General features: G+C 36.9%; 1 protein-coding gene across 1 annotated transcript in view; it reads right to left on the bottom strand.

The window, feature by feature from the left end:
* Positions 1–403: 403 nt before the first annotated feature.
* The window catches only part of NOX3 (NADPH oxidase 3), a 96,231-nt gene continuing 79,376 nt past the window's right edge, over positions 404–17,258 (bottom strand). The window contains exon 13 of the mRNA XM_020986773.2: positions 404–1,751. Coding sequence (XP_020842432.1) covers positions 1,625–1,751 — 127 coding nt within the window. The 3' untranslated portion in view covers positions 404–1,624. The remainder of the gene's footprint in view (positions 1,752–17,258) is intronic.

Here is a 17,258-nt window from a genome sequence, read left to right as displayed (position 1 = left end):
TCTCAATAAACAACTTTAGGAAACTGGTTTCTGTATTTATGTCAAAACATCTTTGATAAAGCATGAGAATGGAATAGACAGTTTGGCGTGGTAAAGTGTAAAGAGCACTGGATTTATAGTCAAAGAATGTGGTTTTGAATCCTGGCTCTATCACATAATAATTGATAATGATTCAGTTTCCTTCCCTGTAAAATGGTTGAATTAGATTAAATGTTCTCAACCTGGAGTCTGTGTACTTATTTCTAAAAAAAAGTTTGATAACTTCATTTCAATATACTTAGTCTCCTTTGTAATCCATATATTTTATTTTATGCATTTAGGAACATTATTCTGAGAAAAAATCCATAGGTTTCAGCAGATGGCCAAAGAAGTCAATGACACAAAAAAAGTTAAGAACCCCTGGACTAGATGATCTTTAAGATTTCTTCCCCTACTACATCCATGATACTCCAGCTACTTAGAATCACAGATTTGAGAATTGGAAGGGACCTGAGTTCCTGTCTCTTACAACCTATGGTTGTAGTACAACCATTTCTTTAAAGTCACACAGTGATTGTGAAAGGCATAATATTCATGTATATTATTTGTTTATTTATTTTCCCAAAGCATTTGATTTGATAAACAACATATAGCCTTGAAGGCTTGCCTTCAACAATGTGCCTCCCATGCATGTATAACAATAATGAAAGAGTATGATGGATGGGTGTGATTTGGGGGTAATTATGTTCAATAATCTTTTTAGTATTGACTTCATAGAAGATGTAAGATAGAGTGACTTATGAACAGAAGTTTTTTCCCCTACCATCTTGGAAGATATCCTAGAGTCCCCCAAACCCAAGAGTTTGTTCTTGATAGCAATGTTAAATGCTTCGTTCACATTACATTATACTCATTGCATGTAACCCTGAAATAATACAAAGTCCTCTTATTGAAATTTATAATGGTATGAAAGATATTGGTCTAATTATTAACAGCACAGAAACAAAGTGAATGAATATGTATATTGCAGCAAGATGAGTAGCTGAGTTAATCCAGCAATATGTATCTTGCACAAACAAAGCAGATGGGCAATTATTTGGGTTCAGATTTGGGTGGGAAGAGGACATTCATTTAAATCACATTTGGAAAGCTGCACAATGCTCTCATTGATCCAAAAACATTTGTTGCCACAAATATTCCTTTCATTCACAGTAATTTTCTTTGTGATTCTATCTAGCTATGAATTTGGTAATAGAACAATACGATTTGAGAAGAGTCAAAATTATAAGTAACCCAAAGGGCAATACTAAGGGTAAGGGAACCCCAAATATGCATATCCCAAAATCTTTTGGTGCTTCTGACTTGTAAGAAGTCATGTAAATAGAGAAAATGGCCATGAAGGAAGTGGGTCAGCTATATGGGGGAGAATTAGAAGCAACAGATGGGCAGAAGTGCTAAAAGAAGCAGAGGAAGGCCTCCAGTGTGTTGGGTGGAAACATGTGGAAAGTCATAGACAAGAATCACACAGGATAAGAAGTTGTAGAAAGGTGATCTGCACTGGCAGAAGATATCCACATTATTAAAATCATACATATTCATAAAGTATCAATGCAGAAGCATACAATGATGAAGTACAAAATGTGACCTAGAAGTTTTCTTCGTTGTAATTAAAACGAACACCTTTAGGGTCAGCTGAGGAATATAAGGCACACATCTTTTGAAGAGTCTTGGAGAGAGCTTTGGGTCCACAGAAGAACACACCAATGTTACTGCTGTAGTAAAGATAAAAACAAGAGAAGTGTTAGAAGCTTCAAGGCTAGCTCAGGATTTTAGTGTGAGGTAGATGAAGTTTGTCTTCACCTCTCTATTTCTCTTCTCTTCCACTTTTGCCTAACTTTTAGGCTCCCCTCTTCAACCTAGATTTTCTACAATTATGCTCTGGGTTCTCTCTTGTCATTACAGAGAGGAAACTAATTTGATAAAAACCAATTCCTATTAAGGAATTATTGATTTAATGTGTGCTTCTTTCTAAGTTTATTTGCATTTTTAAAAGGACAACGTGAAAGGACAATACTTGGTATTGGAATGAAAAAAAAGAGAGGCTAAAAGAAAAAAAAATTGCTGAAAGAAATGGATCCCAATGGTAAAACTTGTACATCAGAATGGACAAAGTATTTCCCATTACCAAAAATAGGGAGCTAACATCCTCTTCCACCAGAAATAGAACTGGTGAGTTGTAGAAAGAGGAAGGCAACAGCTGTTGCCAGTTGTCCTGAGTAGAACATCAGCCTGGCACTCTCATGCTTGGGGTTCTAGGATCCAATACATAAAATAAAGAAGAAGTAGGGTTCTGATGATGTCATAGATTAGCTCATCATATTATTTTGTCAACACTCTTGAAGAAGGGAAAGGTAGAGAGCAAGCTAATGGAGACTTCATTGTGAATCACTACAATTGTCAGGGTCTGGTATTCCTGGATGGTACAGTGGGTCGTACTCTGGGCCTGGCTTCTCTGTCATCCTTGAATCCAACTTCCCTCTCCTTCAATCCCTATGTATAGTCACTTGCCAAATCTTGTCAGTTCTGCTTTTATGACAATCTCATATCCATTCTCTTAACTCACATGGTTAAGGGTTAACATTCCTAGTTATGGCCCTCATCATCTTTTTTCCTGGATTATTACAGTTTTCTGCTCCTGGTTTCTTTGTTTCCATTCTCTCCCAACATAATTCATTCTCCACCCCTAACATCCTCTTCGGAAGCACCATGCCTCCCAGATAACAGATTGATACCCTTAAAGCACAGGTCTGACCATGTCACTACCCTTATTCAGAACCTTCAGTGACTATTATAACTGGAATGGAATAGAAAAGCCTCAGTTTGGCATTTAAAACTCTTTAAAATTTGATTCCAACATATCTTTCCAGACTGACTTCCCAGTCTGGATTATTCCTGCTGTTTCATCCAAATTTGTCTTTTTTATACATCTCATTCCACCTCTCCTTTCCATGCCTTATGCATAGGCTGTCTCCCCAGCCAAGAATGTACTCTCTCTTTGCCTCTGACTGAGGGTCACTAATCCCCTTTAAGGCTCAGTTCAGGACCTCCAGACTAGCTAAAGCCTTTCCTCATCTCTCCAGTTGTTAGTGCCCTCCCATTAACTTCTTTGTATTTACTTTGCATATATTTTGTATTGACTGATTGGTGTAAAAATGCATGCATACGAAGCCCTCATTCCCTAATTCAAGCACTACTGTGCTGGTATACCTGACCCATGCTCTATGCACACCCATGACTGTGCACATGTTGGTTTACTCCTATAGAATGTAAACTCTTTGAGGGCAAGGGCTATTTTGTTTTTGTATACTCAGTGCCTAGGACAGTGCTTTCTACATAGTAGGGACTTAATAAATATTCAGTGAATTAATGATTGAGTAAATCAGTGACACTAAAGTTGGAAAAATTATCAGTAACTGAAGAATGTTGAACAAATTGTGACATGTGAATATAATGGAATATTATTGCTTTGTAAGGACCAATAAATAAGGAAAAACTTAGAGAAACATGAGAAGCCTTGCATGAAGTGACACAGTAAAGAAAGAAGAAAAAAGAATAATACACAGAATGACTGCAACATATACATGAAAACAATTCTAAAAGGCAACAAAACTGAATTTGAATTCAACTGACAGTGTGGGTTACAAAAGATTAAAGAACTCATCCTTTCTGTTAACTGTAATCTACAAAAATGTAAGTAAGTATTTTCAGTTGCAGTCATTCTGTTAGGAGGTATTGCTTAACTGTTTTTATATGGAAAAGTAGGGTTAATTCAATTCTATTCTATGGAGTACTCTACTCTCTGTTCCTGGCCTCTTTGTGCTTTCAGAGGAAAGGAGAAAGTGCAGAAAGACCGTTGAGTGTGATTTCCTGCCTTAAGGAAAGTCACCTCTAGAATCAAATATAAAATCCCCTTTCATTCAAAGCCCTTCATAAACTGGTCTTTTCTTATTTTTCCAGTCTTCCTTAACCTTACTTCCTTATGCATGCTCTGTAATACACCATCTACCATTTTCTGGTGTCCTGACCGTTTTCACTATGTGTCCTTCATGCCTAGAATCTTCTCTCTCCTTATCTCTGCCTCCTGGCTTCCCTGGTTTCCATCTAACTAAAATTATACCTTTTCTGAGAGGCCTTTAATGATCCATCTTAATGCTAATGTCTTCCCTCTGTTGATTTTCTCCAGTTTATCTTGCATGTATTTTGTTTGGACGTAGTTGTTTTCATGTTGTCTCTCCCATAAGACTGTGAGCCCCTTGAGAAGAGTGACTGTCCTTTTGTCTTTGTTTATAGCCCTGGTGCTTAGCACATAGTAGGCAGTTAATAAATTCTCCTTGATTTGACTTAAGCATTTTATTAAATGTCAGTTATGTTGTAAATACTTTGATAGACACAGAAAATACAAAGAAAGGTATGAATTTTAAAAGCTAATTTTTCTGGCACAAGTCAAATTACAGCTGTGTGCCCCGACCTGTTGAATATGACCATGCCTGAATCAGAGGTTGTGGGATATTTTGGAATAGTGAGGCCTTCCTTGTATCCCCCAAGTCATACCAGGTAAATTACTGTCCACTGTATTGATACAGAAGGCCATCCTTTTAAATTTGTTCCAGTTGTCTGTATCATGGGATTAGGAATTCTAATAATCATAGTGGTCAAATTTTAGTTCATCTGTGGGAATGTATGAAACCCTCATAGAGTTTTGATTCATGTTACATACTTAGGGAATTTTTCTGGTTGATTTCTATGGCACCCTCAAGATCCAGGGCCACAACACTGTAGCCACTCTACAGTGGAATTTTTAGAACCCATAGCAACTACTCAAATACTGCTCTTTATTATTGCAATAATTGACTTTTTGCAAGGAAGTACTTATAGCCTAAACCATTCCAGTATATGTCTCAACACAGTCTTCCTCATTTAACTGTATTCCAATTATTATTATGCCTCTGAGAGTCATTAAGAAAAGGGAATACTTCCAAGACATGACATCTGTGACAGGAACTGATGGTTCAACACAATTTCCAACCCTGCTTTCAAAGGTACCTTGCAAAAGGTAATTACAGTAATTTATAATTACAGTACATTTAAACTAATTTCCTCTCTCAATTCTAACTGCTACTTGAAAAGTCCTCATCCCTATGGCAAAATTCCAGAAAATTCTTTTTCAAAAAAGATGCCCACTAGCACAGACAACTATTTGATTCAATAAAGTTGTTCCAAGGTATATATGCTCTCTGTGCCAACTCCTGCTTTCTCCACACCCAGATAGGACTTACAGGGATGAATAGGGCTGGAATGAGCCATTGTTATTACAGGGTGCCATACCTTGAGGTTATTAGAAATTTTTGTGGATTAACATTTAGATAATAGTGCTATTCTCTCACAAGCTCCCAGCTCCTTTCTTTGGGCAGCCATATTTAAACATTTGGAATAGTGTTAGGTGAGTAGACAAGTTTTAGCTTCTGCATTTTTTTTCACTAGCCTTTGTGTATTTAGCATACTAATACAAGATCAAAAGTCAACAAATACCATAAAGGAAAGATGAAAAGAATACTAAAAAGAGTGTTCAGGGTCTATGGAGAGTGTAAGGCTAGCTGTGGCACTTGGGACACCAGCACCACGAATCAGCCCAAAATAAATGATAGCCTCATCAACTTGATCAGGAGCATTCCTGATTGACCCACTCCCGACAAATGCTACCTCAGATAGCAGCTCCAAGTCTGCATGACTTTATGACTGACCTTCAGATTTAGAGGCAATGCCAGTGATGGGGATGCTTTGCCATATGTATAGTTGGCTCTTCGGACTGACTACCTCCCTATGCTTAGGTTAAGACCATTTTATGTTTTGTACTTGTAGTCACTATTTGCAGAGCCTAATGAGCTTGGATTAAAAATACTGGGGCAGCTAGGTGCTTTAGTAGATAGAGAGTGAAACTCGAAGTCAGGAAGGACCCAACTTCAATTTCTCTCAGATACTTATTATCTGTTTGTCCCTAGGCAAGTCACAACCTCAGTTTCCTCATCCATAAAATGGAGATAATAAAAGCATCTATCTCACAAAGTTGTTGTGAGGATCAGATGAGATAATGTAGGTGAAGCACTTTATAAACCTTAAAGCCAATATATACATATATATGTGTGTATATATATACATTTATATGACTATATATGGTACTAACCATTATATTTATATGACAATTAAAATACATTTTACTAGTGACTGTTGTTTTTACATCATAGTCATAATTTGTCTTCTCAATCCAGATTCATTTTTCAAAGGAGCTTTATTATTGCAATAATAATTAATATACCAATTTCAAATGCTAAATGCCAGTCTTATCTGTGTACCACTCATTTCATTCAAGGTTCAAATCATTGACCATTTTATAAGGGAGGCTTTCCTGATCCCACACACTGTTACAGTACCCTCTTTCTCATCATTTTACCTTGTATTTATTAAATTATTGACTCTCCCTTCCCACCCCCTAATGTAAGCTTCTTGAGGACAGGATTGTTTTTTATTTTGTCTTTGTATCCTCAGTGCCTAGCATACTTGGTGCCTTGCATGTAGGGTGCTTAAAACAATAAGTGGAGGCCTGAAGTTACTTGAACTGCTTCCGAGCAGTTCGTAACTACATGATCACATTTAAGGCTATAGTTTATGTACTGTATAATGTTTATGCCATCATACAAAGATGATGGATGTCACATGGTATCCAAAAGGAATTCCTACAAAACCACATCTGAGAAGTGGTCATCCTCTAGTCCCTGCTTGAAGACCTTCAGTGAGGGAGAACTCATTATTTGTTGAGGCAGTCTCAGTCCCATGGATAACTGTAGTTGTTAGGATGTTTTTTTCCTAACATTTAACCTAAATCTACTTCTTTGTAATTTCCACTCATTGGTCCTGATTCTGCCTCTGGGGCTAACTCTATTCCTCATGACTGACCCTCTGTTACTTGAAGTTACTTATCATGTTCTCCGCCCAAGCCTTTTCTTCTTCAGGCTAAGCATCCCCAGTTCCTTCAATTGATCCACATATAACAGGATCTCAAGGATTTTTGCCACACTAGTTTCCTTCCTATGGATATTCACCAACTTATCAACTGATTAAAATCCAAGATTTTTACTGTTTAGGCTTGGGCATACTTATGACTGCAGGGTTATACATGTGTGCATTCTATATGTATTTATATATTTTAGTTGCTGACATTTTCTTAGAATATTGATATTTCATAGAGATATTCGATAGTACTACTTGTCCATTACCACATAAATGTTAATTGAACATTTTAGTAATGACCAGGAAGATGCGTACACAAATGCTGCTCCACAGTCTAGCTCTAGCCCATTTTTCCCAATTTATTTCACAGATCTCTCCTTCACAATCTCTTCATTCTAACCAAACTGGAAGAGTAGCTGTTCCCTAACTTTGTTGGTCATGTTTCCATTTTTGTTCATTCACCCCATCCTTAGAACACAGGCCAGCAAACTATTAAACACCTATTATGTGCAAGAGTATGGCTTTCCAGGGGCAGCTAGGTGGCGCAGTGGATAGAGCACTGGCCTTGAAATCAGGAGGACCTGAGTTCAAATCTGGTCTCAGACCAAACACTTGGCACTCACTAGCTGTGTGACCCTGAGCAAGTCACTTAACCCCAACTGCCTAAAAACAAACAAACAAAAAAAGCAAAAAAAAAAAAAGAGTGTGGCTTTCCTTATCCTCTAAGGTTGAAAAGTCAGCCTTTCCCCATTTTTCTGGGACCAATGCTCATACCTAGGGGCAGCTAGGTGACATAGTGGATATAATAGGAGACCTGGAGTCACCAAGACCTGAGTTCAAATCCTATCTCAGTCACTTACTAGCTGTATGACCTTAGGCAAATCCTTAGTTTCCTTGTTGGTAAAATAGGGACAATAATTGAATTTACCTCATGGGGTTGTTGTGAGAATCAAATGAGATAACATATGCAAAGTGCTTTGTAAATTCTAAAGCACTATCTAAATTCTAGCTATTGATAATAATGATGATGATGATGGTGGTAAACACTTTTACTTTAAAGGCATATACTTCTATACCATTTATGTTTTCCCATAGACAAATAATCATTTATGAATAAATATTGTGATTCATAAAGCAGAAAACCCTCACAAAGCTGTTATAGCACAGATGTGGCAGCTTCCCTTTTATGAGCTCATGGACAAGTACTACAGACCCTGAATAGAATTTAGTAAATGGGAAAAATCCTCCTACAAAATATAATTACCCAAGATTACTTAGAATTAAAAAAAAAGATTCCCAGTAAGAAAAAAATATAGAAACGGGGTGCATCGTTCTTCAGTTTACAGTCTAAAAGCTGTAGATCTGTGTGAATCCATACGGTTCTGGAATAGAAGCAGCATTATCGGCATTGATCCATCTACTGCTGCTGACTTTGCTGAGAAGAGAACAAAATTTAAATGAGCTACAAAAGTACTTAAAGCTGTTAAGAGCCTTGTCTTTGGAATTTAATAATAAAAAATGCTACCAATGAAGAAGAAAATTCAATTTTTCACTTCTACATTGGCTAAATATCATGTTCTCTGGGGACTCTCCCTCCCGCCCCCAAACACTTCAGCCATGCTATGGACGGATGGGATTCAAAATATTGTATGTCAGGAGATTTAAATCCAGCAGATATATGGGAGCATGGTAAGCTCAGGAGTAATCCTACCACCTCTCTGGCTTCCTTGCTCCTACTGCCTTGAGCACCCTATCTTTAAATTGTATGTTTGTTTTTATGTGTTGACTTTTATGCTTGGTAAGATATATGCCTGGAAAGACAGACTCTAAGCCCCATTTAAAAAAAAGAAATCAAATTAATCTATGCCCAGAGTGCATTCTGCAAATAAAATCAATAAATAGAAGCTTTCCCTTGGATTTATGGGGACTTAGAAAAAAGACACAAGGGCTACATACTCAAAGTTCATTTCTGGACTAGATCGTAGTAAGCCCAACCTTGGTTTAATCTTTTCTGGAATAACAACAATGACAACAACAACAACAACTTTTCTGAGTAAACATATTTTTTACAACTAGAAACTCTCCCCAATAATTGGTCACATTATTATGTTTTATAGAACACTCTTTTGGGGATTACTGTTGTTGTTAGTGGTTTTGATACTGTACTGAGTTAAGCATTCTTATATTACCATACCTTTCTATTTGGAACTGCCATCACTCATTTCTAACTCCTTATTATATACTCTTTAATTAATGCCTACAACTATACCTCAATAATGTTCAGCTATATTATTGGACAGAAAGGAGTAGCTTTTCAGGTCAAATTCACGACCCCCCTCCTTCTTTGCTAGTTAAAGATTTGCCTAAATGTTGCCGAGACCCTTCAGAAGGCTAAAGTCTGAACTCTCATCTTTATTTTTTTCTTCCTTCTTCTCCTCCTCCTTCTTGTCTGTTAAAAGGCAGATCTGAGGGACAGGACAAAGTAGTTTGTTTAATTATCCAGAAGCGCATAAAGCAAAATCAAATGTAGTCATGTCTATATATTCTTTCTGCTTATAGCTCTTGGGTTTTGAGTTTATCATTCTTAGGGCAGTCATTTTGGCAAGGCTTTAAATAATAGGATCACATCTATTTTATATATGAATCTATCGTCCTCTGTCACTGTGTAAGTACAGAGTCAATGAATAGTATTATCAATTTTTTTTTCTTCTTGTAGTTGTATTACCAATGGACATATCTAGTGATTGGAGAGTACTATACTGTGCTGCCAACCCCCATCTCCCACTTAGGCAGACATTTTGTGCCCTGTTACTTTTTGATGCTAGAACAGCTGAACCAGATCTCCCCTAGCGTGCTAGGTACCACCTACGTCCAAAGTGTACGTTCAATAAGTTAAGGAAAGAATTCCAAAACCAACCACCTAGAAATCAAACTTTTCTTACTACAGGTAAAGTAAAACAGGATTGTGTATTTGAAATCATGTTATTAAGTTAAGCCTCTCTAATCATGCTGGTAGATATAGCTAGGTGCTAGTTGGTTTTGAATAGAAAGGTGTTATATAAAGATAATAAGCTATTGAAAGCAAAAGTGCCCCCTGCCCAGTTATAATACAGTCCACCTTAATTGGAGTATTTATTTGTTTGAGTATTTAAAAGGGTTAACATAAATGAACTTGCAAGATATTTCAGTCAATAGAATTCCTATTGCTATGATCCGAATGCTGAAATTTTTAAAATGTGGTACGAAAAGCATTCTGCACATGCACAAATAAGAAATGAAGGGTGTGCATACAGGCAAATATGAAACCAGATGGACACATTTACCCAAATTAACATGAAAGTATTTTTACATTCCTGAAAACAATGGGCAAGATAAAATTCATTCATGCAATATGGTTCTAGTCAACTCCTAATTAAATGGCAGACATAGTTTTACATTTTCTTTTTATCTGTATATGAAAATCTCATTTTGTTCACTCTGATATACATTAATTTTTTTCACCTCCTAAGCAAATCTTGAAAAAATAATCCATGGTGATATTTAAAAGCACAAAATCATATCTCAAACAGTCATTCACACATAGAAATCTCTGCTTCAAGATTGCTCTGTGGCTTCCCCTGGATGAAATGCTGCATGGATTAATGTTGCCATTAATATTGTCCACTAGGTGGGGCTCTCAAATACTCTATACTTAAATACTTGTGACCTCACTGATTTGAGAATTCCCTTTGGCTTCATCGATTGCGACCTATCGTAAAAATCCAATAATGAGGATCTGCACAATGAACTGGAGGCTACCTCACTTTCTTCTGACATTATAATGGTATCAGTGGCAAGAGCAAGGGACAATAGACAGATAACCAGAGAACTCCACTAGTCTCATAGGTTGGGGCATTTGTTGTTTAAAGGGAGTTCCCACGGTGAGAAGACGGGTGGTAGTGAAGACAGGGTTTACGCTGAAATGAGGAGTCATATCTCTAATTGATAAATGCTCAAAGGATATGAACGGTTTTCAGAGGAAGAAATTAAAGCTATAATCATATGAAAAAATGCTCTAAATCACTATTGATTAGAGAAATATAAATTAAAACAGCTCTGAGGTACCACATCACACCTATCAGATTGGCCAACATGACAAAACAGGAAAATGATAAATGTTGGAGAAGATATGGGAAAATTGGAACACTAATGCATTGTTGGTGGAGTTGTGAACTGATCCAACCATTCTGGAGAGCAATTTGGAACTATGCCCAAAGGACTATAAAACTGTATATACCCTTTGATCCAGCAACACCACTTCTAAGTCTGTATCCCAAAGAGATCATTAAAATGGGAAAAGGACCCACATGTACAAAAATATTTATAGCAGCTCTTTTTGGGTGGCAAAGAATTGGAAATTGAGGGGATGCCCATCAATTGGGGAATGGCTGAATAAGTTATAGTATATGAATGTAATGGAATACTATGTGCTATAAGAAATGGTGAGCAGGTGGATTTCAGAAAAAACTTGGAAAGACTTGCATGAACTGTTGTTGAATGAACTGAACAGAAACAAGAGAACCTTGCGTACAGCAACAGCAACATTGTGCAATGATTAACTAAGATGAACTTGGCTCTTTTCAGCAATGCAAGGATCTAAGACAATTGCAAAAGACTGATGATGGAAAATGCTATCCACATCCAGAGAAAGAACTATGGAGTCTGAATGCAGATGGAAGCATACTATTTTCACTTTTTTTTTCTTTCTTGTGGTTTCCACCTTTTGTTCAGATTCTTCTTTCACAACGTAACTAATGTGGAAATATGTTTAACATGATTGTATGTATATAACCTATATCAGATTGCTTGCTATTGTGGGAAGTGGGAGGGGAAGAAGGAAGGGAGAAAAATTTGGAACTCAAAATTTTATAAAATGAATGTTGAAAATTATCTTTATATGTGATTGAAATATGCTATTAAGGAAAAAAAATTTAAAAATTTTCAAAAAAAATGTAGAGTCATGGCTGAATATAAGCAGCTGCTGACAATATTACTTCAACATCAGTATTTCAGGAATCAGTGGTTTCATTGCTGTGGGTACTTGCCTCCAGTGATGCAAATCAAGGCCATTCCATGTCCTTAACATTTTAGTGAGAGGCAAGGCAATGTGATATTGTGGAGTGCACTAGATCTGGAGTCAGGAAGATCTGGGATAAAGTCTCAACTCAGACACTTTGGGCAAATTACAACCTTTTTGGGCTCATTTTCCTCATTTGTAAAAGAGGGGGTTGGACTCATCGAGGTCGCTTTCACTTCTCTATAGATGATCCTCTAAGTTTCTGGGCTAGACAAATTCATCACCTAGTGCTAAGTTAAGAGAAAGTTTATCACAAGAAGGTTTATGAAGATATTATGGAAGGAAAAAAGATGGAATGTAAAGTTTTTTGTGGGTAAAGATCAATATAAAATAAAGAAGGAAGCAGTAAAACACATGAGAGTAAAATCTAAGTATAAATATAGGAAACTTGAAAGAAGACCAACAAAATACCCTTTTGAAATTTAGGTGAGCTTTATAAAGTCCTACACCTTAATTTAAAAAAGCATTCAGAAAATTAATTCCATCTGAAATTATTGATTGGACTTGATGGCAATTCAAAACACCAAAAGATTAGCAAGTCCATCAGTGTAGGGTCACCCCTCACTGAGACAGAGAGGAGTCCCCCACACCCTTAAAAGATGGTCTTCATGAGTTGCTGTGTTCAAAATAATTCATCATCTCATGACCAAGTATCTGTTGAAGAGCCGTGCCAAACAGCCAGATTGGCCCTCCAACGCCAGACCCGTAATGTGTGGCTGGGCATTTCCAGCTCGGTAGTTCTACCAAGATTTGTGCTCCTTCAGCATAACCTTTAACAACCTGGAGTTGCTTACCTCCAGGTCATGATGAGGCCTCTGAATTATAGCTTAGTGGAGGTTCATCATCATAATTAATGATTAAAATAGCTGGATTATGTAATATAAACAATAGCTCTTTTAACCTCTGCACACTGGACAAGATGCTTTGAAACACTGATTAGAAGATAGTACTATCCAATTATGTACTCTGTAGGTGGGGAAACGGATGATTGTTAATCTGTGAGAGAAAATCATATGTAATTTGGTGAGAATTGTTGCAGAAATACAGTAGCAGAGTGTGTGCTTATTTAGCCATAGTAGCAAGGTCCTCTTTTTTGTGGAAGATTATGCAGAAGATGCTTGAAATTTAATTTGTAAATGGGTAGACCTTTCAGTCCCTTTGTTCTCCTGTGTTCCTTGATTGCCACTACGATCCAAAATCAACACTGCTGTTGAGTCACGTCAATCATGTCCAACTCTTTGTGACCACATTTGGGGTTTTCTTGGCAAACATATTGGAGTGTTTTGCAATTTCCTTCCCCTCCATCCATCTTACAGATGAGGAACTGAGGCAAAGAGGGTTAAGTGATGTGCTCAGGGTCACACAGCTAGTAAGTTTCTGAGTACAGATTTGAACACATGAAGATGAGGCTTCCTGATGGCAAGGCCAGTGCCCTATCCGTTGTGCCATCTAGCTTCCCCCAAATCAATACTAGTCAGCTTTAAAGTTTTGGTCACCTATTATCGATGCTATTGCTTATTGCCCTATCCGATGCCCTAAAGCCTGCTAGGTTCTAAAGGCTAAAGGAGCTGCTAATCTACCTCTACCATCAATAGGCTTGGTGCTGTTGCCTGTTGTTCTAAATCAGATCTTAAATGGCTGCTGGGGTCTTAAGGCCCTAAACTGATGTTAGCAGATAAACCTTTTCAGTATACCAGAGAAGGAAATGGATAGCCCTGGACACTGGCCTGGATAGACAGCTCTGAGAAGGTGAGTTACTGGGCTAAAATTCAGGTCAATAAATATACACTGGGTCTTCATGGCAGCAGATAGTATGGGCGGCATCTCAAGGTGGATGTCAAATTGGGGATGCTGGATAAGTAAGGGATAAGAAGGCACTAAGAATGGAGTGGTTTCAAAAGAGGGGCTGGCCTGTGGCCATACATTTGGTCAAGATCTTGCCTAGTGTCATTCTTGTAGGTCACTCAGAAGGCCATTTATCCTTGGCAGGGATTGTCTTGGTCACAGGTGTACATTCCTATACATTTGCCATGTCAGTATTCTGTGTATCTCTTGGAGCCATGCAGAAAACTGTTAGAATTGGCAATGATATCGATCCCTTAGAAGTCAACAGAAAGGGGCAGCTAGGTGGCGCAGTGAGTAGAGCACCAGCCTTGAAGTCAGGAGGACCTGAGTTCAAATCTGGCCTCAGACTAAACACTTGACACTTACTAGCTGTGTGACCCTGGGCAAGTCACTTAACCCCAACTGCCTTAAAAAAAAAGAAAGAAAAAAAAAAGAAGTCAGCAGAAATAAGAGAGAAAGCCAAGTGGGGGATGTGGTTGAAGTAGATTGTACTGGCACGAATAGAATCCAATACAACCCATATACTATCATCTTCTACAACATTAACAGATTTAGTAGGGCAACTTAATCTGCTCTTCAAAATAAATTATTTTCAAAAACAGGCATAATGGTTTCAGAATTTAAAAAAGGTCTTATAAAATTAAAGGCAGTGTTTAATTTGGAGGATATGATTTAAAGTATCCAGAGAAAGTATAAATTTCAATTTTTCAAGAACCATATGAAGAGATAAAACATTTGAAAGATAGTATTATGATTATTTTTGAACTAGACATTATCCTTTGAGATCACAATGATGGAAAAATGCTATACATATAGTAGATATTTAAGAAATGCTTGGCTTGTTGAATGAATGAATGAAAGAATGAAAAGAAAATGGTATTGAAAACAGTGAGTCTGGTTTGAGTTAAGAGGTAATGAGAGAATACTGAACTGTCCTAAACAGATGGTGGCAGTCTACTATTCTGCATGACTTCTCTAAAATACATGAAATTTTTAAAGAAAAATATACTTTATTTGAATTATGAAAAGACCTATATCTTATGTTTCAAAATGCTTTATGATAATTAATTACTCAGCATTTTACCCCACTGCTAAGTCTTGGTAGAGTGTTAGTAGACATGTTTGAAGCAGCAAGGTATAAATAAGCTTAAAGTAAAAAAATGAAAGAAATTAACATAATCAAAGATCACTTTATTGATTTAATTAAAAATATAGAGCCCCAAATCCTGAAGTTTGAGGGGTATGTCTTGAATGTTCTCATCAAGGACATAACTGGATATAATAAAAATACGGTTCTTGATCTTTCTCTTTTCTTGTGATCTATACTGCCTGCTTTTCTAAATGTTTGTCAAAAGCATGAAAAACATAGTGAGAAAGCTTGCCCAAGTGAAATTCAATCTTGATTATTATAAAGGGTACCTATTTATATAGGTAACGACATTATTGTTCAGTCATTTTCAGTCATGTCTGACTCTTTGTGGCTCCATTTGTGATTTTCTTGGCAAAGATACTGGAGTAATTTGCCATTTCCTTCTCTAGCTCCTTTTACAGATGAGGAAACTGAGACAAACAGGATTAAGTGATTTGCCCAGGGTCACACAGCTAGTAAGTACCTGAGGCCAGATTTGAACTCAGGAAGATGAGTCTTTCTGACTTCAAACCCAGCACTCTACCACTATGCCATCTAACTTCCCCCAAAATCTATTACTAGATGTCATTACCTTGAATAATTTGTAACAATTCAGAGCTTGATGAGAATTCAGAGTTCATCGTGTTCACCTCTTTCTTTTTTACTTTAGATAAAGAAATTGATGCCAGGATTGGTGATAGGCCTTATCCAGTGCCATGTAGCTAGCTCATGGTGCAGCTGGGGTTAGAACCTGCGACTCTTCCTTCACAGCTGAGGGCCCTTATGCGGGGGGGGGGGGGGGTTCATTGTGCAAAGTACTGAGAGTTATTTCCTAGGGATTTCTATCATCTAGCCTTTACAACATGTAAGCTGCCTTGTGGATATTAGTGTGGGCATGTCAGTAAATCGACTTTATTTTCTTAATATATACCCTTAGAGTGTGCTGAAATGTTTTTATTATACTTCTATTTTCATATTGAAGCCTTAATAATTACAAAAATTAATTAACAAACAAAAACAAAAGTATAAGCTGTCATATTTCCTCTTTTCAGCCTTTCATCTATTTTTAATTTTTCCTTCCTCTTTCCTTATTTGTATTCATTTTGATGTCCATCAATTTGTTTCCCCATTACTGCTGTTTTTGCAATTTTCTGCTTTTTTTTTGTGGCTAGCACTTTTCTCTTTGATCTGCTTCCCTTCTAGCTTTTTTTTGTGTGTGTGTGTGTGTGTGCTGGTTTTCATCTTCTAAAAAAAAAGTGTTTTCTCTCCCCTTTTCTTTTATTCTTTTTATTTAACTCTTTCTTCTGGGAGCAAGAGTAAGCCACAGCTTTGAGTGAACAGGTAAATGTTTTTAAAAGAGTAAGTCAAAAGGATTCTTAGCTTGCTGGTGATGAATAGAAATGGTTGAGATTCTCACTTCAAAGGCCCTCAAGAACAAAGGCTTTTTTTTTTAGACCACTAACAAATCCACCAATTCCTACTGACCTGTCTCTGCCAATAGAGATGAGTTAATGACAGAACAGACCAGTCTTGCAAGAGTAGCCAAGTATGCTTGGGAACAAACATATCCTTGACATAATAAGAAAAAAATACAGTTTATCTCTTTAATAACCATCTTGAGGAAAATTAATGTGACTTTGTCCTTTGTGCAGAACAGTAATTGGATTGTGTGTTTCATTTATATCTGGACAAAGGCCAGGATATTGAAATACTTCTAAATATTAGATTTTCTCTTTTAAAAATTAGATTTTATTGGCATTCTCTTTCCAAGATTTCTTCATTAAAAGCTTCATTAAACATAAATCTTCTTTTTACAAAGCAGAAAACAAAATTATTTTAAAGGGGTCATTGTCTTTCTGAAGGGTGATGCTCAGCTGTTTCATTGCTGAGATGACTTTTCCCAGAGCTCTGGTATTCCAGGGATAAAACAACAATTGACTTTTGCCTACATGTGTCTATTATTCATTATGCTGGCACTTGAAATTGTCTAGTAAGCAACAGAAGTCTAAATTCAAAGGTTAAAATTTTTAAAAAATCTTAATCCTTTTTCTCGGGACTGGGAAATACTCGATAGTGAAAGCATTAAGTGAAATTCAATCCCTGGGGCCTCCATCTGTTTTGGAA

This window comes from Phascolarctos cinereus, unplaced genomic scaffold, assembly GCF_003287225.1.
Source record: "Phascolarctos cinereus isolate Bilbo 61053 unplaced genomic scaffold, phaCin_HiC Scaffold_5;HRSCAF=322, whole genome shotgun sequence".
NCBI classification, from domain to species: domain Eukaryota; kingdom Metazoa; phylum Chordata; class Mammalia; order Diprotodontia; family Phascolarctidae; genus Phascolarctos; species Phascolarctos cinereus.
The sequence above is the reverse complement of the archived record's forward strand: the minus strand, read 5'-3'. Positions and strand labels throughout refer to the sequence as shown.